The following is a 21676-nucleotide window of genomic DNA, read 5'->3' as shown; positions in this document are numbered from 1 at the left end:
ATAGGAATCATACAGCACCCTTCTTACCCCAAAACTCATAAATCTACAGTATAAGCTCCTTTTTAAAAGATGATAATATATAAATAACTGCATGCATGTTTTTCTAATGTTTGTAATATTTTTTCCATCCATCTCCTTCAGTGATTTTTAAAATGTGTTGGGGTTTTTGGGGGAAGGGAGGAGAAAGATTCACAACTTCTAGTGATATGAATGACTCTGAAGGAGCATTTTATTGCTGTTTAGCTTTGTGGTTGGAATGCAGTATTTTCTCAAACCTACAACTGTGAACATGTAATTTAATTGCTAGACAACCACATATATTTTTGTACTAACTGTTTTTAATTTTTGTTGAAACCTCCCACATTCTTCTAGGGCCAAATACTGCAGGCCTTATTCAGAATTCAGTGGACATTTTGCCCAGTAAGGACTGCAGGATTTGGTTTCCACACTTTCTACATTCTGCTGGGGAAAAATATAGAAATATTGAAGGTAAACAACCTGGCTGTAACAATGGCTCCATTACTGCCTTTTGTGCCTACACAGGGCAACAGATATATCTATCAAAGTCTTCTTCATCTTCTTTTAAAACTACTAACCAAGTACAACAAATCATCAACATTAAGTTAACAGGAAGGAACTACTTTAATAGACAAAATCAAGGAAACAGAGTTATCTAGTATCTCTCTAGATACTGGGGGAATTCTGATGCTTAGCATCATAGATTTATTGTATCCCCTGAAATATCTTGGCATAACAGAAAACAATTTCGGGATAGAAATGGTGTTCCTGGCCTCCGTTTGTCAGAGGCTGGAGAGGGATGGCAGGAGACAAATCGCTTGATCATTGTCTTCGGTCCACTCTCTCTGGGGCACCTGGTGCTGGTCACTGTCGGCAGACAGGCTACTGGGCTAGATGGACCTTTGGTCTGACCCCGTACGGCCGTTCTTATGTTCTAATTAAAGACAGTGTCCCATACTGCTCCCAGTTAAGCCAATGTGATTGAGGCCACAGTTGTTAGCATAATGTATTAGTCAGACCCTTTTCGTAAATTTTACATAATTGTTTATTATTATGTATATACAGGCAGTCCCCGACTTACGCGGATCCGACTTATGTCGGATCCGCACTTACGAACGGAGCTTTCTCGCCCCAGAAGTCAGGGCGAGAAAGCCCCGTTCGTAAGCTGCTCCGGTGCCCTTGGTCTGCTGGAGACCGTCTCCAGCAGACCAGGGGCACCGGGCGGGTTCCCGCGCTTCAGAGGCTTTGCCAGAGCAAAGCCTCAGAAGCGCGGGAACCGCTGCTGCTGCCCCTTGAGACCCAGTGCCTGTGGTCTGCTGGGGACGGTCCCCAGCAGACCACAGGCACCCGGACTGAAGCCGCAGCCACGGGGGGGTCCCGCGCCTCTGAGGCTTTGCCAGAGCAAAGCCTCAGAGGCGCGGGGAACCGCCGCTGCTGCCGCTTTGACTGAAGCGGCAGCAGCGGCGGTTCCCCGCGCCTCTGAGGCTTTGCTCTGGCAAAGCCTCAGAGGCGCGGGACCCCCCCCGCGGCTGCGGCTTCAGTCCGGGGGCCTGTGGTCTGCTGGGGACCGTCCCCAGCAGACCACAGGCACCCAGACTGGAGCGGCAGCAGCGGCGGTTTCCCGCGCCTCTGAGGCTTTGCTCTGGCAAAGCCTCAGAGGCGCGGGACCCCCCCGCGGCTGCGGCTTCAGTCCGGGGGCCTGTGGTCTGCTGGGGACCGTCCCCAGCAGACCACAGGCACCCAGACTGGAGCGGCAGCAGCGGCGGTTCCCCGCGCCTCTGAGGCTTTGCTCTGGCAAAGCCTCAGAGGCGCGGGACCCCCCCGCGGCTGCGGCCGCTCCAGTCTGGGTGCCTGTGGTCTGCTGGGGACGGTCCCCAGCAGACCACAGGCCCCCGGACTGAAGCCGCAGCCGTGGCGGGGTCCCTCGCCTCTGAGGCTTTGCCAGAGCAAAGCCTCAGAGGCGCGGCACCCCGCTGCCGCTGCGGCTCTGCTCCCCGTGTCCCTGGTCTGCTGGGGGGGGGGGGGGCACAGCTAGTGTGCTACCCCCCCCAAGACCAGGCTTTTGTTTTGGACTCTGGGGCAGAGCAGCTGGGGCGCTGCCGATTGGTCCTGCAGCGCCCGTGGGCACTACTGGACCAACCCGGCAGCACCCCAGCTGCTCTGCCCCAGGTCCTGATTCAGCCGCTGCTGGTCAGTTTCAGCAGCGGCTGAATCAGGACGTCTGGGGCAGAGCAGATGGGGTGCTGCTGGGTTGGTCCAGTAGCACCCCAGCTGCTCTGCCCCAGGCGTCCCCAAGTCAGCTTCTGCTGAAACTGGCCAGCGCTGACTACAGGAAGCCCCAGGCAGAGTTGCTCTGCCCCGGGCTTCCTGGAATCAGCTGCTGATCAGTTTCAGCAGCAGCTGACTTGGGGACGCCTGGGGTTCTTAAGTTGAATCTGTATGTAAGTCAGAACTGGCGGTCAGTTTCAGCAGTGTCTGAATCTGGACGCCAGTTCCGACTTACATACAGATTCAACTTAAGAACAAACCTACAGTCCCTATCTTGTACGTAACCCGGGGACTGCCTGTATATAAAATATGCATATAAATGCAAAATGTTTATTCTACTACTTAAAATGCATAAATAACTGGAATATTAATATTTTATAATTGAATGAGTTAAAAAATGGGCCAGATGGTTCAATCAGTTTTTTGGCAATTCTCCCCAGTGATCCAGACAGGGAGTTCTCTATAAAAATGAATAGCATGATACAATTCTCAGTTTAGTGGAATGATTTAGTCTGAGTTATGACAGAAAAAAGAATTCGTGTTAATTGGTAAACTGTTATAGTATTGAAAATGCCATAAGGCATACAAAAAATGATATAACAGACCTTGTTTTATACATGTTCACTAGGAATTACTAAATAGAAATTTTCAGCAAAACAATTTAGTAAAACTACATAATTTTTTTCCATACAGACTTTTCTAGTTCTGTTGTTGTGTCTGCTGAGGAAGAAGGAACCCAACGTTACAGCAGCGGCCTGCAATTGTCTGATAGAGATAAAACACTTGAATGTATGCCTGAAAAATCAGTTTACTCCAGCAAATTAGAGATGAAAACAGAGGAGGGCAGTGTCCCAGTTTTCCTCAAACAGGTTTCTAATGCTGAAATAAGTTTAGGAGATGTAGCTAAACTCTCAGTTACTGTTATTGGCAGTCCAAAACCTAAAATTCAGTGGGTCTTTAATGGAGTAAAGTTAACCTCTTCCATGGATTACAAATTTGTATTTGATGGTAATGATTATAGCCTTATCATTCTGGATACAAAATCTGAAGATGAGGGTGAGTACATGTGCATTGCCAGTAACAAGTATGGAGAAACTGCATGCAGTGCCTATCTAAAGGTGAAGGCAAAAATGACTGGAGGAGTCTACAAAAAATCGGCCGTTGAACTAGAGATGGAGAAACCCCCGGAAAAGAAAGTAAGTCCTCACCGCCCTTGCTTTGTTAAGAAACTGGAACCTGCGCAGTGTGCTCAAGGTCTACCTGTTGTATTTGAGTACGCAGTGCTTGGCGAACCTGGCCCCGAGGTGCAGTGGTTTAAGGGAGATCAGCAGATTAATTCTAATGACTACTACACTGTGGTTCACAATCCCGACGGCTCGGGTTCACTAACTGTCAATAAATGTCAGAGTGATGACGGCGGGTTATACACCTGTAAAGCCACAAACCCCCTCGGCCAAGCCACGTGCTCTGCAGAGCTGCTCGTGCCCCTGGGCACAGCCAGCGGGAAGGAACAGCACGGTGGGAAACCGCTGGCGAAATCCTCCGAGGAGCCGGCAGGAGAGCAGACGGAAGAGTCCAGTTTCTGGCGGCAGGAGCAGGAAGCGTTGTGCACCGTCGGGCCAAAGGACAGGCAGCCGGTGCAGAGCGGAGAGGCGGCCCCGCTGCTTGAGGTTTCTCCCTCCGCCGCCAGCCTGCAGCAGGAGACGACTCTTCCCTGGCACGCGGCGCTACTCCAGGCCCCGCGGGCTGAAGGGTGCCTGGACGTTTCCCCTCACACTGCAGAGCCGGCGGCTTCAACCCCAAAGCCGCTTCCACCCGCAGCCTTTACCACGAGCGAGGTGCGGAAGCCCCTGAGCCTGCTGGAGCCGCGTCTTGAGCCAATTCAAAGTCCGCCAGTGGCTGAGCTGCCCGCCCCTCAGCGGCACGGGACGCCCGCGCTCTGTGTGCCGGTAGTGCAAGAGAACAGCCCGCAGGACAAGGAGACAGACCTGCACAGCGGCGCCCCGGGGACGCTCGAAGGGACGGCTGCCCGGGAGCCCAGAGCGCCCCTTCTCTCCGCCGTGGCCCGCGAGCAGCGCGTAGTGACCGCCAGCTCGGCGCTGCCCCTGCCGAGCACACAGCCCCAGGCCGGGACCGCCGGCCACGAGCCCCAGCCCTCGTTCTGCACCCCCCGGGTGGAAGACATCCTGGAGCTGCCGAAGGAAACGTGCTTGGCGCTCCCGGGACCCGCGCGCCAGGCGGCGCTGCTGCGGCTGGAAGGCGAGGAGGGATTTCAGCTGGCCGTGGCGCTAGCGCCGCAGCCAGTGGGTGAGGCTCATGCCACGGAGCTAGACGCCCTGGAGGTACCTGCGGAGGCAAACCCAGTCCAGGAACTGCCCGCGCCCTTGCACAGGCCTCTAACCGACTCCCAAAAGCTGTGTGCAAAAGAGGGCTCCTGGTCTGCCCCGGCAGCAGCTCAGTACAACGGGGCTTTGGCGCAGGAGCGGATGGTACACGCTGCTCTCCTCACGGAGGAAAAGTGGCAGCTCACGGGGGAACATGCGCACCAAGTGCCCGGACTAGACAAGCTAGTGGCTGCAGAAGCCCAAAGGGAAGGAGCGAGGCTGCTGAATTTGCCGGTGGTAGGTGGGCAAACCACACTCCCCAAGGAAGAACCTTGTAGTTTTGTGGAGCTGCCCGAAGATCACGCAGCCGCTAGGAGAAGCCCTACGATGCTGCACGCCTTAGTCTGGGAAGAACGGAATGCCCTCTGCGGTGAAAAGTCTGGTCAGTTTCCTGCCCTGGACGGGGCGATGAGCGTTCAGCCTGTCAAAGAGCTCCCTTCCGCCCTCCACCTCCACACAACTCATTCAGAGCACGTGTTGCCTAAGGAAGACATCCTGGCTTTTCAAAAACCTGTCTCCCATGTGGCTTTCCAGAGAGAAGAAAAAATGTGTAATCGGGCAGCCACGGCAGAGGAGAAGAGAGAATTATCTGCGGAACAACTGGACGGTTTTCGGAGCAGTCCGGAAGGAATACAGCCCACAGCTCTAGTGGAACCTCAAATACAGAACTGCCTTGCCACTGTGGCTGAGGATATCCCTGTGCCAAAAGAACAAATCATTAGTGCGACAGAAAAGGAGCAGAAAGCTGCCCTGAGAAAAGAAGACTCTCAAACAGTTATGCAGCTATCAAGCGTGATGGAGAGCAGGGCTTTAGCAGACCAGAGTCTCGATGAAACATTTGAGGAGAATCAGACAGTGAGCGGTGAGGTGAAATCGGAACCCAGATTCCTTTCGGAATCCGTTTGCACCGAGGAAAGAAGTGTTCCACTGGAGAGTGCAAATGTGTTAGAAGCCGCACAACATGATTTTGCTGCAAGAATACAAGAAGGTCAATCAGTGAGGCTTCCATTAATACTAGAAGAAAAGCAGCCTCTCCAAGAAGAACATGCAGTCGAACTACAGAGGTCAGAAACTGGAACCATAAAGGCAGAGAAGCAACCAAAGGAGACACTGAGAGCACATGAAATAGAAGACAGAGAAGTCCTGTCCAAAGAAAACCAGTTTGTTGTTCAAGTTCCTAAGAGTTGTAGCTTAGACATAAAGACTCAGATCAGAAGTGCCCTGAAAGCTGCAATCACAAGTGAACAACTTCTCTTGTCTTCCGAATGGCTGAGTGATATAAAAAATATTGAAGTAACAAGAGTGAAAGTCAACAAAGAACCTAAATACACAATGTGCACCTGCCTTATAACCATTGGGAGTTCCAGTGCCATAGAGATAACATTCTTTCTAGAAGAAATATACCCTCAGACAGTTGGCTTGAAGACTGAACTCAAGGCTGCTTTGTATTCGATTATTTACGAAGAAAAACATATTTTGATGGCAGAACAACCCCGAACTATGTCAGTAACTATGCCTCAGAAGTTGTTTATTACTCATGCACCTTTTGCAGAAATCTCATCTGCTGCCATAGCTGATAAGACGGTGCAGCAGGAATCCTCAAGGCCTATTTCTGATGTGTTGGAGCTGCAGCAGGGGGAAATAACCTTAGAATCTGAGGCACCACTGGGACAGCTTTTGTCCGCACGAGCAGTCAGCATGGTTGCTGTTGAAAGTCAGATCAGAGATGTCGGTGCAAACACAGTCACTGCAGACCTTGCTTTGGCAGCTGTGCCACTGGAGAAATCAGTGGAGACACTGACCGTGAAACAGAAAAAAGAAGAAATATCTGAGGACGATGGTGGAGAGGTTCTCTTAACTCAGGCAGGGACACCAGAGGGCAAACTAGTTAGAAAAGATTATCCTGTCATTCACAGAAATCTTGTAGACACTATTGTCGAGGAAGGCGATAGCTTAAGTCTGGTATCAGTAATAACAAATGTCCAAAAGGTGAATTGGTATTTTGAGGGTAAACTGGTGTCTTCAGGCAAACAGTTCAAGTGTTCACAAGATCATGACACATACACACTAGTAATCAACAAAGTACACAAGGAAGTGCACCATGGAGAGTATGCCTGTGAGGCACTGAATGAAGGTGGAAAAACAACAACATCAGCGAAAATCACAGTTGTAAAAAGAGGTTGGATTACGGGGATAAAATATTGCCTCCTAATATTCACTAATTTCTAATTAAATAGAACATTTATATCTGTATCTCCATATGGATCTGGATACAGATATGAAAAGTAATTAGTCTCCATTAATGTAATCACTGAACTAACGTAGTTTCCCCTTATTCTTTCTCCACTTCCAATGTCCTTTTTGACATTCTGTAAATTATTTATGTTACCTTCCCACTTTTTTCCTGAAGTTATTCACATTTTTTCTCTTCTCTGTAGTACTGTTAGTTGCCTTTTTTGCTTTTGTCTCACAAATGATCAGAACCCAGTCCTGCATAATAGTGTAGTCTTTACTTGTGCTTGCGGCAGAATTTCTTAATAGCGCATGCATCAACAAACACTTCCATCCCCTTATCCACAGAGCAATGGTCGGTTCACTTCTTTTTATCCTTCTCATCATTGCAACAGATCTTTATAACCTTTGCACCATTTTTAGCACAGTTTCATACACTTCTTCGTTTTCCACTGTTCCAGTACAACGTGGTATATTTCTATATCACATTGTTACGCATGTGTCTGGTAGTATCACCTTTTAGTACTTTTCTGGTTTCGTTATGCACTGCAATGTAGTCCATTCACTAGGTTTAGCACTGCTTATAGTCTGCTTCCATTTTGACAGTCATTTTGTTTTCTTTACAGTCACTTTCCTTGGATTGCTTGTAAATCATCTATTTAATTTCAGATGGTCATTTAATTATCAGGTTTTTGGGGGGGGGGATGTATGCTTATGAGCAGGTATTCAGATTGATGTGTACTTTTATTTCTAGTTGCGCCCATACTGAGGAGGAGAATCGAGTCGCAGGAAGTAGCCGTTAACCATCTTGCTAAATTTACCTGTGAGATTGAGACTGCTCCTAATGTCAAATTCCAGTGGTACAGAGCTGGCCGAGAAATATATGACAGTGACAAGTATTCCATACGTACTGCTAAATATGTGTCCACGCTGGAAATTCCAAGACCTCAGGTAGTTGACTGTGGAGAATACAGCTGCAAAGCTTCCAACCAATATGGCAGCGTAAGCTCCACTGCTATTTTAACTGTGACTGGTAAGTACGGCATCTTAATGCTAATTTCATTTTTGCATTAGCATCATCCTACTACTTTGCATTCATTTCACTGATTTATCACACAGGCTCAGTTAGCTAATTTTTCATCTGACAGGTCGAAGACAGAAAAGAATTGAATTTTGACACCACGAGTGTCAGGGTTTCCCCTTCCCCTTCTCCCCATCCATCTATGGAAAAATCATCTTGCAGTTGGTAATTGATTCAAAGGGTTTTAAGACGTCATGAGATGAGGAAGGGGGGGATCAAATCTGCCTTAAAATGATGTTATAATTATCTTATGAAATCATAATTTAAAATCATAAGATAATTATAGATTGATATACTTTATAAAAAGCCTATTATTTTGTATAACCACGGTGATCTCTGAGCCATCGAGTGAGAATTCAAGGTCTTCACCTCTGCGAGAATTCAAGGTCTTCAGCTCTGCGAGAAGAATTTTGAATTATTTTGTAATATATGACATTATTTGGCTTAAAGATTTGTATTGGAACCAGTTTCTTTGTTGTAGTGCTCAATATTTCCTTCCCTTAATTCATTTTCTAGCTGTGCTCTGCCTTATTTAACATTAAAATGCCTTGCTTGGATAATAATTACTGAATGGTTGGCTGTAGTGATCTTGCAATAAATAAAAGATGTTTACAGGCATATTCCAGCTTAGGGAATGTTATAAACACACCAAAAATACATTTATAATATCTTCTATGTTTCCCCCTATATTTTGCTCCGGTCTAAATGTACAGATTTATTTATTTATGTATTTATTCAGTTTCCATTTCTTATCGGATCAGACATTACTGGTTAAATTGTGAATTTAGCATAAATTAATAACAATCACAAGCATTTGACAAGCATTTTGGTCAGTCTTGCTAAATGAAATGCTGGCTTTTGGATCTCTACATGTCAATATATGGGTCCAGAAGGTCAAAATGTTTTCTTTCTTTTTCCACTTTTCAGTTTCTTTGTTGCTCACTGCTTAGTTTAAACAATTTTAACACGCGTGTCCGAAGACAGTCTTGTGCTCCTTTTCTCTTCCTTTGGAGTGAATAGTGATAATGGTGGCTTTGGTGTCAGCCCAATATAACCATGACACTATTTCTTTTTGCAGAAGCATTCCCTCCAACCTTTCTAACCCGACCCGAATCTATCACTACTTTTGTGGGTAAAAGTGCGAGGTTCCTGTGCACAGTGTCAGGCACACCGGTGATCGACACAGTGTGGCAGAGAGACGGCTCTGCCATCTCTTCTTCAGAGCACCACAAGATTTCAGCAGTTGATAATAAGCATATTTTAGAGATTAAACATGTCACAGTAAACGACAGAGGAATTTACACCTGCAAAGCCTCAAACAAGTTTGGCGCTGACATCTGCCAGGGGGAAATGATAATTATTGATAAGCCACATTTCATTAAGGAATTACAGTCGGTGCAGTCCGCTGTCAATAAGAAGATACGTTTGGAGTGCCAAGTAGATGAAGATAGGAAAGTGTCAGTAGTGTGGAATAAAGATGGGAACAAAATACCCCCAGGCAAAGATTACAAAATTTATTTTGAAGACAAAATAGCATCGCTTGAAATTCCTTTGGCCAAACTTAAAGATTCAGGAAACTATGTATGCACTGCTTCAAATGAGGCTGGAAGTAGCTCCTCTTCTGCAACTGTCACAATCAGAGGTAAGAAAGTTGTTCGTCTACTTTGAACATTTTATTTCATGAAATGTGTAAATCTATTAAATCTATACAGGCGATAGAAGGGATAAGACGATATCTACTTCCACTGAGAGAGAAACTGTTCTGGATCTTTGATTCCCAAAGTGTCCGGTCTCAGAATTCTGCATGGACTCCTGTCTTTCTTGAACCTACTTTGTCTGTTATTAATAAATGTTCCTTTTAGCTTTCAGTGTATTCCGTGGTATCTAATATTTCTTTTTTACTAATACGTTCTTTAGTTTATTCTGGGGTTGAAAGGATGTAAACTTCCTTACGTTATTTAAATAAGCACTTTTTTACAGGGATCACTAGAACTGTGGCTTAGTTGAGATTCCTGTTAGCACTGTTAAGTGTGAATGTTTTCTATCAGTCTTTCAGGGCTTCAGATTTCAGGTTTCTTTCTTTCTGAAATCTTTCTTTAGAACCACCATCTTTTCTGAAGAAGGTGGATCCATCTTATTTATTGACGCCGGGCGAGTCAGCGCATCTTCAGTGCAAAATCAAAGGGTCTCCTGAAATCCAAGTTTCTTGGTTCAAGAATAACAAAGAAATTAGAGAGAGTAACACCTACAAAATGTCATTTGCCAACTCTGTAGCTGGGCTTGTCATTTCCGACGTGAGAGTTGAAGATAGTGGAAGTTACTCTTGTGAAGCAGTTAACGATGCTGGCAGTGATAGCTGCAGCACTGAAATAGTTGTCAAAGGTTTGTTCTTACAGTCACTGGTAATTTTATTTGAGAAATTATTTTCTGATTTGGTGTCAGTAACTAATTCTTTATTGGTGCTTTAATACTTTTATAGAACCTCCTTCTTTCATCAAAACACTTGAACCGGCAGAGATAGTGAAAGGAACAAACGCTACACTTCAGTGTGAGGTTGCTGGTACTGGACCATTCGAGATTAGCTGGTTTAAAGACAAGAAGCAGATTCGCAGTAGTAAAAAATATAGAGTGATGTCTCAGAAATCTCTTGTTTTCCTGGAGATTTCTTCATTTAATAGTGCAGATGTTGGTGAATATGAGTGTGTTGTAGCTAACGAAGTTGGTAAATGCTTCTGCAGTGCAACATTCATACTGAAAGGTCAGTGGGCAAAGGAAAACTCTATGTAACATACTATAGAAGTAGAAGAAATCTACTCTCTTAAAAACTTTGTTTGTTGTTTCCTCCTATTTTCTTATTGCCATCTTAATGTGCCATCTTGTGTGTCTCTACCATTATGCTTCTGAATTTCAAAGGAAAGGCAGAAGGCAGCTTTTGCTAAAATTGCTACCAGTGCAGAATCTTATGCTAGACTGCAAGAAGTGAGAGCAGTTTAGTTACCTTTCACCCCTAGGGTGATTGAACACTTCCTTAAGTGATGTGTTCAACCCTTCACTTATCCAGGGTGGAAATGCAATTTTCCTCTTCCTTCCCCTCTCCCCTTCCCAAAACATCCCTACGGTTGTAGCTGATTAACTGGTGCATTGATACTGTATACTAGGCAAATAGATGTTTTTAAAAATAACATTAATGTACAGCAGCTAGGGCTTGGAAAAGGCGTAGTAATAAGTAAGTTTTTCTTTTTCGAATTAGAACCACCATCTTTTATTAAGAAAGTTGAAAATGTTACTGCACTTGTGGGAGACACAATTACCTTACAGTCCGTTGTGAAAGGGTCTGCTACTATTACTGTAACGTGGATGAAAGGAAAAGACATTATTAAAGAAGATAACAAAGTCAAAGTGACCTTTGAAAATGGTCTTGCAACGCTGCAGATCACGGGTGTCGATATTAGTTCTGGTGGCAAGTATACCTGTGTAGCTGAGAATGATGCAGGAAGTCAAACCTGTTTTGGAGAATTAGCGGTGAAAGGTCAGTGTAGGAACACTCTTCGCTTCGTAGCATTTTGCAGATAAAGGGAAGCGATTCCATGATGCGCCTAATGACAACTGTTTAATTCTGTTGTAGAACCCGCCCAAATTACTGAGAAGCCTGAGTTGATTCAGGTGACTGCAGGAGACCCGGCCGTTCTGGAGTATACTGTCGCAGGCACGCCAGAGTTAAAAACCAAATGGTTCAAAGATGGCAAACCGCTGCCTTCCAGCAAAAAGTATAGAATTAGTTTTAAAAATAACGTTGCCCAGCTCAAGTTTTATACCGCCGAAATACAGGACAGCGGCGAATACACATTCGAGATTGCGAACGATGTTGGAGGCAGTTCGTGCACCACCACCTTCACTGTGTTAGGTTGGTAACTTGCTCCATGCAGAGCGCCACGCGGGGCAGATTGAAAGCCCTCAGAGGGCAGAAAGCGGGCTAGACCTTGAAATGCTCATTGCACATGTTCTTCTTTTTCTTTCTTGGGTCCTGAGCAGACCGAACCATTGCTCCGTTCTTTGTTAAGCCACTGAGGAACGTTGACAGCGTAGTTAGCGCCTCCTGCCGCATGGACTGCAAAATCTCTGGCTCCCTTCCCATGCGGGTTTCCTGGTTTAAGCACGAGGAGGAGCTAACGACCAGTGCCAAATACACAGTCGCGTTTGCGGAAGGTTCTGCCTCTTTGGACATAAAACATCTAGACACGAACGATTCTGGCATGTACACTTGCAGGGCCACCAACTCTGCGGGCAGCAAAGAGGGCAGTTGCACTCTGGTTGTAAAAGGTTTGGCAGCTCGTTTTGTATTTTCTTCTCGATATGCCCATTAATTACTCATTTTCCCCCCGCCACGCAGGGTACACTTCTTACTCTTTGCAATTCTTTCTTTTGAACGCCCCTTTAGAGCCACCCAGCTTCATTGTAGAGCCAGAGTCCCAAGAAGTAGCTCCCGGGTCGACGGTGCGCTTGAAGAGTTCCTTAAAAGGGACGCCACCACTCACAATAAAATGGTTTAAGGGCGCCAGTGAGCTAGAGACCGGCGGAGCCTGCTACATTATGACTGAAGCCTTAGCGAGTTACTTGGAACTCTACGCTGTAAAGCCCTCCGACTCAGGGGACTACACTTGCCAAGTCAGCAACGTGGCGGGGTCCGTTGCATGCAGTGCAAACTTGTTTGTGAAAGGTTTGCATTCCCTTTCTTTATTGGCGTCTTTGGGTAGTTGGGCTGCTCTCAGTCACATGAATTGAGAGGTTGGCCTTTTGCATCTTGTGCCTCTTTCTGTATTCTTAATGCTTATCTTAAATCCATAGAACCTGCCACCTTTGTTGAGAAGCTAGAGCCATCCCTGCTGTTAAAGAAAGGAGATTATGTGCAATTAGATTGTCAAGTAGTCGGCACCAAACCGATTAAAATCACCTGGTTCAAAGGTGACCGGGAAATTCACGAAAGTGACAAATACAAGATGTCTTTTGTGGGCTCTAAAGCGACTCTGCAACTTACAGAAGTGGCAATCGAAGACAGTGGAGAATATATCTGTGAGGCCAAAAATGATGGCGGCAAAGATATTTGCAGTAGTGTTGTCTCGGTCAAAGGTTTGTATTCAAATTTCCCCAGTTCCTTCTCCAAGTTCGTTGCATCATTAAAAGGTCCCAACAATTAATACAAGCCACAATCTCTCTCTTGCGATATAGAGTCACCTTATTTTAGCAAGGAGTTTGAATCCCTGGAAGTACTGAAGGATTCTGATGTGGTTTTGGAGTGCCAGGTGTTGGGGACACCTCCATTTGAAGTCTTTTGGTTGAAAGACAACAAGCCAGTCAGAAGTAGTAGGAGGCACAGACTAAGCACTGAGGATTCCTTGATTAGCCTCCACGTGTTTAGGTTTGATGCCTCAGATGTTGGAGAATACCAGTGCAGAATAACTAACGCAGTAGGAAGCTGCGTCTGCAGTGCTGAGGTGACCCTCAAAGGTTGGTATCATTCGGGGAAATAGAGAACAGGTGTATTCCACCCTGACTTTCCCGCAGAAATTTACCCAGGGTCTGTTTTGTCTTCTCGATAGAGCCCCCGCAATTTGTGAAGAAGATTGAAAACATTAGCTCGCTTAGAGGAGGCACCGCTGTGTTTCAGGCCGCCCTGAAGGGCTCTTTGCCTATCACGGTGTCTTGGCTGAAAGATAACGATGACGTAATTGAGGATAGCAACATCAAAATGACGTTTGTGAACAACGTAGCCACTCTCCTTGTCAGGTCTATTGAAGTGAAGCATGACGGGAAATATTTCTGTCAGGCTAAGAACGATGCGGGAATACAAAGGTGCTCAGCTCTACTAACAGTGAAAGGTTGGTTGAAGCGCTGAGTGTTTTCAAAGATTTCGAACAATCTCATCTTAGCGTGTACGGTGTATATTAATACAATACACTTAACATACACATATATATCCCCGTATTTATCACAGAACCTGCAACTATAACTGACAAGGCCGTGTCAATTGACGTCACTGAGGGAGACCCAGCAACCTTACAGTGTAGATTTTCAGGCACTAAAGACATTACAGCCAAATGGTTCAAAGACGGAAAGGAGCTGACTTTGGGCCCGAAATATAAAATCAGTGTTACAGACCAAGTCTCCGTCTTAAAGATCATTCACACGGAAAAGAAAGATAGTGGAGAATACACTTTTGAGGTTCAAAATGATGTTGGGAGCAGCAGCTGTACCGCTAGCATGAATGTGCTAGGTTTGTATTGTTTCTAGTAGGGGGTTTTAAATATATCTGTGCTTTACTTTTGTGATACCAGAACTAGCACTATGGCCAAATGAGCTAATACCTTGTTTTTATTGTGTTGGATAGATCTTATCATACCGCCCAAATTCACAAAAAAGTTAAAGAAAATGGACAGCATTAAGGGTTCTTTCATTCACTTAGAGTGCATAGTGTCTGGTTCACATCCTATAAGTATCCAGTGGCACAAGGATGGCCAAGAGATAACGGCTAGTGAAAAATACAAATATTCCTTCCATGATAACACTGCATTCCTGGAAATCAATCAGCTGGAAGGTGCAGACAGCGGATCTTATACTTGTGAGGCAACAAATAAAGCAGGAAGTAACCACTGCAGTGGATATTTGACAGTCAAAGGTTTGCGCTTCTTAGTCTTTCACAAGAACAAGATCTTCCAATTTATTATTTATGACGTTTTTGGTCATACAATAATTCTTCTCCTCCCTTTCTTTCTCCTCCTCTGTTTTACTTGTAGAACCCCCGTATTTTGTGGAAAAGCCACAGTCGCAAGATGTTATACCCAATGCTAGAGTTCTGTTCAAAGCTCTTGTGAATGGCACCACTCCTATGCAGATAAAGTGGTTTAAAGATAGCAAAGAACTTATTTCCGGAGCTACTCGCTCTGTCTGGAAGGATGACACCTCAAGTGTGCTAGAACTGTTTTCAGCAAAGACTTCTGATTCAGGAAACTATACCTGTCAAATAAGCAATGACGTTGGGACAGCTACTTCCAAAGCAGCCCTGTTTGTGAAAGGTGTGCAACTCACAGGTTCTGTTTTTTATTAGAAAAAAATATTTCTTGAATATAAATGGAGTAAATAAAATCTTACCTTTTTGTTCATATTTAGAACCACCCAAGTTTATTCAGAAGCCTAGTCCTGTAGTAGTTTTGAGAAAAGGACAATCCACTACTTTCGAATGCCAAGTAGCAGGCACGCCCGCAATCCACATTACGTGGTACATGGATGGGAATGAAATAACTGACCCTGCTAAGTATGACATTGCATTCGTAGACGGTTTTGCCACTTTCAAAGTTACCAGTGCGAAAGTAGAGGATAGTGGGATTTATGTTTGTGAGGCTCACAATGACGCAGGTAGTGAAAGCTGCAGCATTGAACTGAAAGTGAAAGGTTAGTTATTAGTTTCACCCTACTCTCTTTTTTTCTCACAGCCCCGTGGGCTTTTTTTCGTATTTTCCTAGTAAGTTGCTATATGTTGTCCTCCTGCTTTTTTATAGAACCTCCCACATTCATAAGGGAGTTGAAACCTGCTGAAGTAGTGAAGGGTTTTGATGCCTTGCTGGAATGTGAAGTCTCCGGCACTCCTCCGTTTGAAGTAACGTGGCTGAAGAATAACAAGGAGATTCGCAGCAGCAAAAAATACGCCATGAGCGACAAGGAATCAGTATTCACCCTTGTCGTAACCAACTGCGATTTTTCAGATGCTGGGGAATACCAGTGCATTATATCCAATGATGGGGGTAGTTGTTCTTGCAGCACCAAAGTCAGTTTGAAAGGTCAGTTAAGTTACCGCGATAGGGAAGAGAACTCTAGGCATGGGGTTTCCTAACTATTTTTGATTCACTTAACTAGGATTAAACACTATCTTTTATTGTGGCTTCTTTTTGTGAAACACAGAACCACCCTCCTTCATAAAGAAGATAGAAAATGTCACTACGGTTTTGAAAAGTTCCGCTGTTTTCCAATGCACTGTAGCGGGTGCTCATCCGTTGACAGTGTCATGGATAAAAGATGAAAAAATTATCGAGGAAGATGAGAACGTCCATATTACGTTCGAGAACAATGTGGCCACTCTGAAAATAAAACATATTGATATTGGTCACCGGGGGAGGTACACCTGCCAGGCAAAGAATGAGTCAGGAGTTGAAAAATGCTTTGCTTTGCTCTTAGTACAAGGTTTGTGAGCTGTGCACTTTCAAGCTTATTTCGTAGAAGTAATTTAAAAGAGTAGTGCCCACTCCTAGAGATAACTATAATGAATCTACACTTTAATTCTTACTGCAGAAGCTGCTCAGATCATAGAAAAGGCTAAGTCAGTTAAAGTAACTGAAAGAGACCCAGTGACCTTGGAATGCACTGTGGCTGGAACACCAGAACTCAAATTGAAATGGTTTAAAGATGGCAAACAGCTTCTTCCCAGTAGATATTATACCATGAGCTTTGACAATAACGTGGCCAGTTTCAGGATTGAATCGGTAATGAAGGAGGACAGTGGTACCTACGCTTTTAAAGTTGAAAACGATTTTGGAAGCAGCACCTGTGAATCTGTTTTGACAGTGTTAGGTTTGTATTTTGCTTCATTGCATTTTGCTTTTTCGGTGGGGTGGAAAAAATTGGATTGCCTACCGGCATTTGTGAAGCTATTTGAGATGAAGGACATTAACTGTTCTGTTTTTACCATTGTGTTTGGGCAGATCAAACAATTCCTCCATCATTTACCAAAAAGTTAACGAAAATAGATCAAGTTCTGGGCTCGTCAGTTCATATGGATTGTAAAGTTTCTGGCTCACTCCCCATTACTGCTAAATGGTATAAAGATGGAAAAGAATTACATGATAGTGCAAAATACAGGAGCCTGTGCCATGAGAATACTGTATCAATGGAGATTTTAAATCTGGAGTTGGCAGATACTGCAAATTACACGTGTAGTGTGACTAATGTTGCGGGAAGTGACTCTTGCAGTGCCGTCTTAACAGTGAAAGGTTTGGAACTCTTTACATCTTCTCTTACTTTTAGTAGTTATTGAAAAAAATGTCTTTTACAAATAATTGCAATCTTACTTCTTTGAATAATACTGCGAAAAGTTACAGTATAATTTTTGCTCTTTCTGTGACGCTTCGTTTTCCTTAGGAGCTATTTAGAACTCTTTAATTTTCTTGATTGCTCACTTTGTTTCCTTTTCAAACATTCCTTCTGCCGAGGATTTAACTAAACGTATCCTTCCCTTGAAAACTGTAGAGCCAGCAAGCTTCCTAGTAAAACCCGAAAACCAGCAAGCCATCCCGAATTCTATGGTGGAGTTTAAGGCTGTGTTGAAAGGAACACCACCGTTTACAATAAAATGGTTTAAAGAAGATTTGGAACTTGTTTCTGGAGCTAATTGTTATATTGGGATAGAAGGATCAACGGGTTTCTTAAATCTCTATTCGGTGGATATTTCAAAGAGTGGACACTATACCTGCCAAGTTTCCAATGACGTTGGTAGCGATTCTTGTACTGCAACCTTGCTGGTAACAGGTGTGCACATTTGCTTGTTTTGTATTGCTCTCTTCTTGTCTGTCTTTTGTCGAGCCCAAATATTGTTCTTATAAATATTTCCAGGCTAGTTCTTTCTGTGATTTTGGTTTTAGAAACTCTTAACTCATGCTTAGAATCGGTTTTCTTTCATTCGTTCTTTTCTCTTTCCTTTTCAACATTAATTTAGAAATCACCTTTTCCTCCCCTATTCATTCCACTTTTTGTATGTTTCATAGAACCTCCGAAGTTTGTTAAGAAGCTAGAAGCATCAAAAGTAGTAAAACAGGGTGACTCGGCACGACTTGAATGCAAAATAAGCGGATCCCCAGAAATCCGAGTGGTATGGTACAGAAATGACAGTGAAATCATTGCCAGTGACAAATTCAGGATGTCGTTCAGTGATTCTGTGGCGGTGATTGAAATGAACCATCTGAGTACTGAAGACAGCGGGGATTACATATGTGAGGCTCACAATCCTGCTGGCAGGACGAGCTGCAGTACTAAGGTTATAGTGAAAGGTTAGAAATCACTCTTTCGCATATTAGTTTGTACTTAGATTTGTAATTCTCCCCTCCACAAGTACACATTGCTTATTTCTTTTCCTGGTGTAGCCTTTTTCTTCTTGTCCAGTTTGCCATTCTCCCTTATTTAATGGATAAGATTTTTTAAAGATGTAACCATTACTCCACTCTTCCCAGATGTGGAGAATAGTCCTAAATTACTCCTTGAATTGCACCATGATTCTCAGAATCCTGAAATCTGTTACCTCGTGGCGCTGAAATTTTAAGGACGACAAACCAGAAATCTGGTTAATTGTAGTTTAGCACAACAGTATTTGGTATGACTGCCTGAAGCCATGTGGGAATAACTCCTATTCTGTTTGTTTGGATTAGCTAAAAGAGTTGCTATGAAAGCATGTATCTGTCTTCTTATCAGCCTCCAAAATTGAGTTTATTATAGTATATGCCCAGAAAATCCGTGGAGAATGCAAATTCAGTCCACGGATTTTCCCCTAAAACATAAACTTGCTGTTACTGTGATGATAATCCTTGTAAGAATAATTTTATGTCTGTTACATAGACCCCAATAACTTTATAACGATGTCAACTGCTTTTCTTGTTGTAGAACCTCCTGTTTTTAGCAGGAAGCCTTCTCCTGTAGACATGCTCAAAGGCACTGACGTGAGTCTTGAATGTGAAATTTCTGGAACGCCCCCTTTCGAAGTTATGTGGTATAAAGATAAGCGACAAATCCGCAGCAGTAAAAAGTATAAGGTCACCTCCAAAAATTACCATGCGAGTATTCACATTCTTAAGGTTGAAGCCTCAGACATTGGTGAATACCAGTGCAAAGCACAGAACGACGTCGGGAGTGACTCTTGCATTTGCACAGTAAAACTGAAAGGTGAGTTTATTTGCACGGAATCTGTGTCGGGTCCTTCGTAGGAGACGCTTTTTGATGGTTTCTTGAGCGAATGCTGGAGGGCTTTACTACAGTCACGTGTTTCTTGTGCAGAACCACCAAAATTCGTGACGAAAATAAGCAGTATCTCAGTTGTGATTGGTGAACCAGTAGAATTACAAGCAAGAGTGGAAGGTTCTCAGCCTATTTCTGTCCAGTGGCTTAAAGACAAGGAAGAAGTCATCAGAGAAAGTGAAAACACCAGGATTACGTTTGTGGAAAACATTGCAACTCTACAGCTTGCAAATGCGGAACCAGGCAGTGCGGGAAAGTATATCTGTCAGATCAGGAATGATGCTGGAAGTCGGGAATGCATGGCTACCTTAACCGTTCTAGGTTGGTATCAAGGGTGTTGGCGGGATGCCGGGGTATACTTGCATCCTTTTAACATAAAAATGGCAAAGTGGGTCCGACCAAAAGTCCATCTAGCCCAGTATCTTGTCTTTTGACGGTGATCAATGCCAGGAGCTTCGCGAGGAGAAAGTTAATTAAATTAAGTTTCCCTGTCCATCCTTATAAAGTTCAAGCTGTTAGGTAACATATGAAGTTAACACACCTTTCTGAAGTGTGACCGCCTCTTTGTCCCCAACTATTATTAATCACGAAACCACTTCATAATTCGGCACCATTCATAATGCTTGTCCTCTGCTCAGGAGAGTTCAAAGAGACAGGGAGACTGGTAAAACGGCGTGGAGAAAATTTCGCCGCTTTGTCTTACACATCTGCACAGAAGTGGAGTCCCTAATCTTATTTTATTGTATTTTTATCACAGCGGTTAAAGTCCCCAACCAAGATCCTCGTTGTGCAGGGCGCTGCACAAACCCATAGTAAGAGATAGTCAGTATGAGACAGACATAAGGGAGAAAGGAAGTTTCATAAATTCCCCTGATTCATCAAATTGCTATGCAGTGTGTACCAGATGTGGCCAAAACAGCTATTTGTGCTAATGCGACGTGATTATGTATAGAACCTAGCGACTCAAGTACGTTGTTTACAATGGCTGTTGCTCGCATCTCCTTCCAGAGCCGGCAATCATTGTAGAGAAGGCAGAGCCAATGCGAGTGACTGTGGGAGATGTTTGCACATTAGAGTGCAAAGTGGCTGGCACACCCGAACTTTCAGTTGGGTGGTTTAAGGATGGAAAAGAACTGACAAGCAGCCACAAATACAAAATTACTGTCCACAACAAAGTATCTACGCTTAAAATTCTCGATTCAGAAAAGGGAGACAGCGGCATATATACTTTCGCAGTGCAAAACGATGTTGGGAAAAGCAGCTGCACAGCCTCCGTTGATGTCTTAGGTTAGTTCTGTAGTTCTCGTGCGTTTCACCAAGTTATTCTTTGGGAAATGTTCCCGCCTTTTAAACCTCTGTGGATTTGTCCACGTTTTTCTCATACAGATCGAATTATTCCGCCTTCTTTCACACGAAAATTAAAAGACACAAACGGCGTGCTGGGCTTATCGGCGCTTCTGGAGTGCAAAGTATCCGGATCGCCACCTATTTCTGTTGCCTGGTTTCAAGATGGAAATAAGATAGTTAGTGGAGAAAAACATCAAACCTCGTTTTCAGATAATCTCTGTGTTTTGCAACTGAATTCACTGAATGCATCAGATACGGGAGGTTACACCTGCAAAGCTACTAATGTAGCTGGGTCTGATGAATGCAGGGCAGTATTGACCGTACAAGGTCAGTATGGGTTGGACAACTAGCACGTTGCCATAAACCCACTTCTATAGAACATTCTTTCTTGGCTATGTCTCTTATTTTCTGGGTATACATTTTTTGGGGGGGGAGGCAGAGGATATTCATTAGAACATAAAATGTTTTGCTCTTTATTTTCAAATTGTACATTTACAAACCAGGCTCACTTGATACTGACTTGATTTTTTTTTTTTTAAAAAATTGTTTAGAATCCCCTTCTTTTGTGAAGAAACCCGAACCCGTGGATGTTTTACCGGGCACAAGTGTCGCTTTCACAAGTGTTATCAGAGGAACGCCTCCATTCAAGGTGAACTGGTTTAGAGGGGTCAATGAACTTGTGCCAGGATATAAATGTAACATCAGTTTGGAGGATTCGGTTGCAGAACTGGAGTTGTTTGATGTTGATCCGCTTCAAAGCGGAGATTATACTTGCTTAGTGACTAACGATGCTGGCAAAGCATCCTGTACAGCACATCTGTCTGTAAAAGGTTTGTAGAGATTCAAATTCCTCTTTTCTTCTCTAAAATATCGACACCTTTGAACAAAATCACTCAAATAATGTTCGACTTCTTATTGCTCATTAGAACCAGCAGTGTTTGTGAAGAAGTTGAGTGATCACTGTGTTGAGCCTGGAAACCCCATAGTTCTGGAAAGCACATACACTGGTAGCCTCCCGATCTCGGTTATATGGAAGAAGAATGGCAAGCCTATAACTCAGTCTGAAAAATGCAACATCGTCACAACGGAAAAATCTTGCATTCTGGAGATTCTTAATAGTACAAAAGAAGATGAAGGAGAATACACTTGCCATGTTGAAAACGAGGCAGGAGGGGATGTTTGTGAAGCACTGGTGTCGACATTAGGTGTGATCACTTTTTGCTTAATTATTCTCATCAAAGCGTCGTTTGCACCTAAGATTAACTGTTCCTTACTTATTATATTTGTGGTTTTTTTA

The 21676-nt window shown here is 44.0% G+C and overlaps 1 protein-coding gene across 1 annotated transcript in view; it reads left to right on the top strand.

Moving 5' to 3' along the window:
* Positions 1 to 21676, top strand: part of TTN (titin) — a 326433-nt gene that overhangs the window by 67878 nt on the left and 236879 nt on the right. The window contains exons 46-73 of the mRNA XM_075934411.1: positions 2980 to 6849; positions 7657 to 7935; positions 9062 to 9625; positions 10084 to 10365; positions 10463 to 10741; positions 11234 to 11512; positions 11609 to 11887; positions 12016 to 12303; positions 12422 to 12700; positions 12829 to 13110; positions 13210 to 13488; positions 13581 to 13859; positions 13976 to 14254; positions 14369 to 14656; positions 14775 to 15053; positions 15148 to 15429; positions 15537 to 15815; positions 15937 to 16215; positions 16324 to 16602; positions 16734 to 17021; positions 17278 to 17556; positions 17793 to 18074; positions 18682 to 18960; positions 19072 to 19353; positions 20041 to 20319; positions 20419 to 20706; positions 20931 to 21209; positions 21306 to 21584. Of these exons, the coding sequence (XP_075790526.1) occupies positions 2980 to 6849; positions 7657 to 7935; positions 9062 to 9625; positions 10084 to 10365; positions 10463 to 10741; positions 11234 to 11512; positions 11609 to 11887; positions 12016 to 12303; positions 12422 to 12700; positions 12829 to 13110; positions 13210 to 13488; positions 13581 to 13859; positions 13976 to 14254; positions 14369 to 14656; positions 14775 to 15053; positions 15148 to 15429; positions 15537 to 15815; positions 15937 to 16215; positions 16324 to 16602; positions 16734 to 17021; positions 17278 to 17556; positions 17793 to 18074; positions 18682 to 18960; positions 19072 to 19353; positions 20041 to 20319; positions 20419 to 20706; positions 20931 to 21209; positions 21306 to 21584 (11739 nt within the window). The remainder of the gene's footprint in view (positions 1 to 2979; positions 6850 to 7656; positions 7936 to 9061; positions 9626 to 10083; positions 10366 to 10462; positions 10742 to 11233; positions 11513 to 11608; positions 11888 to 12015; positions 12304 to 12421; positions 12701 to 12828; positions 13111 to 13209; positions 13489 to 13580; positions 13860 to 13975; positions 14255 to 14368; positions 14657 to 14774; positions 15054 to 15147; positions 15430 to 15536; positions 15816 to 15936; positions 16216 to 16323; positions 16603 to 16733; positions 17022 to 17277; positions 17557 to 17792; positions 18075 to 18681; positions 18961 to 19071; positions 19354 to 20040; positions 20320 to 20418; positions 20707 to 20930; positions 21210 to 21305; positions 21585 to 21676) is intronic.

This window comes from Pelodiscus sinensis, chromosome 7 (assembly GCF_049634645.1).
Source record: "Pelodiscus sinensis isolate JC-2024 chromosome 7, ASM4963464v1, whole genome shotgun sequence".
In the NCBI taxonomy this organism is placed as follows: domain Eukaryota; kingdom Metazoa; phylum Chordata; order Testudines; family Trionychidae; genus Pelodiscus; species Pelodiscus sinensis.
The sequence above is the reverse complement of the archived record's forward strand: the minus strand, read 5'-3'. Positions and strand labels throughout refer to the sequence as shown.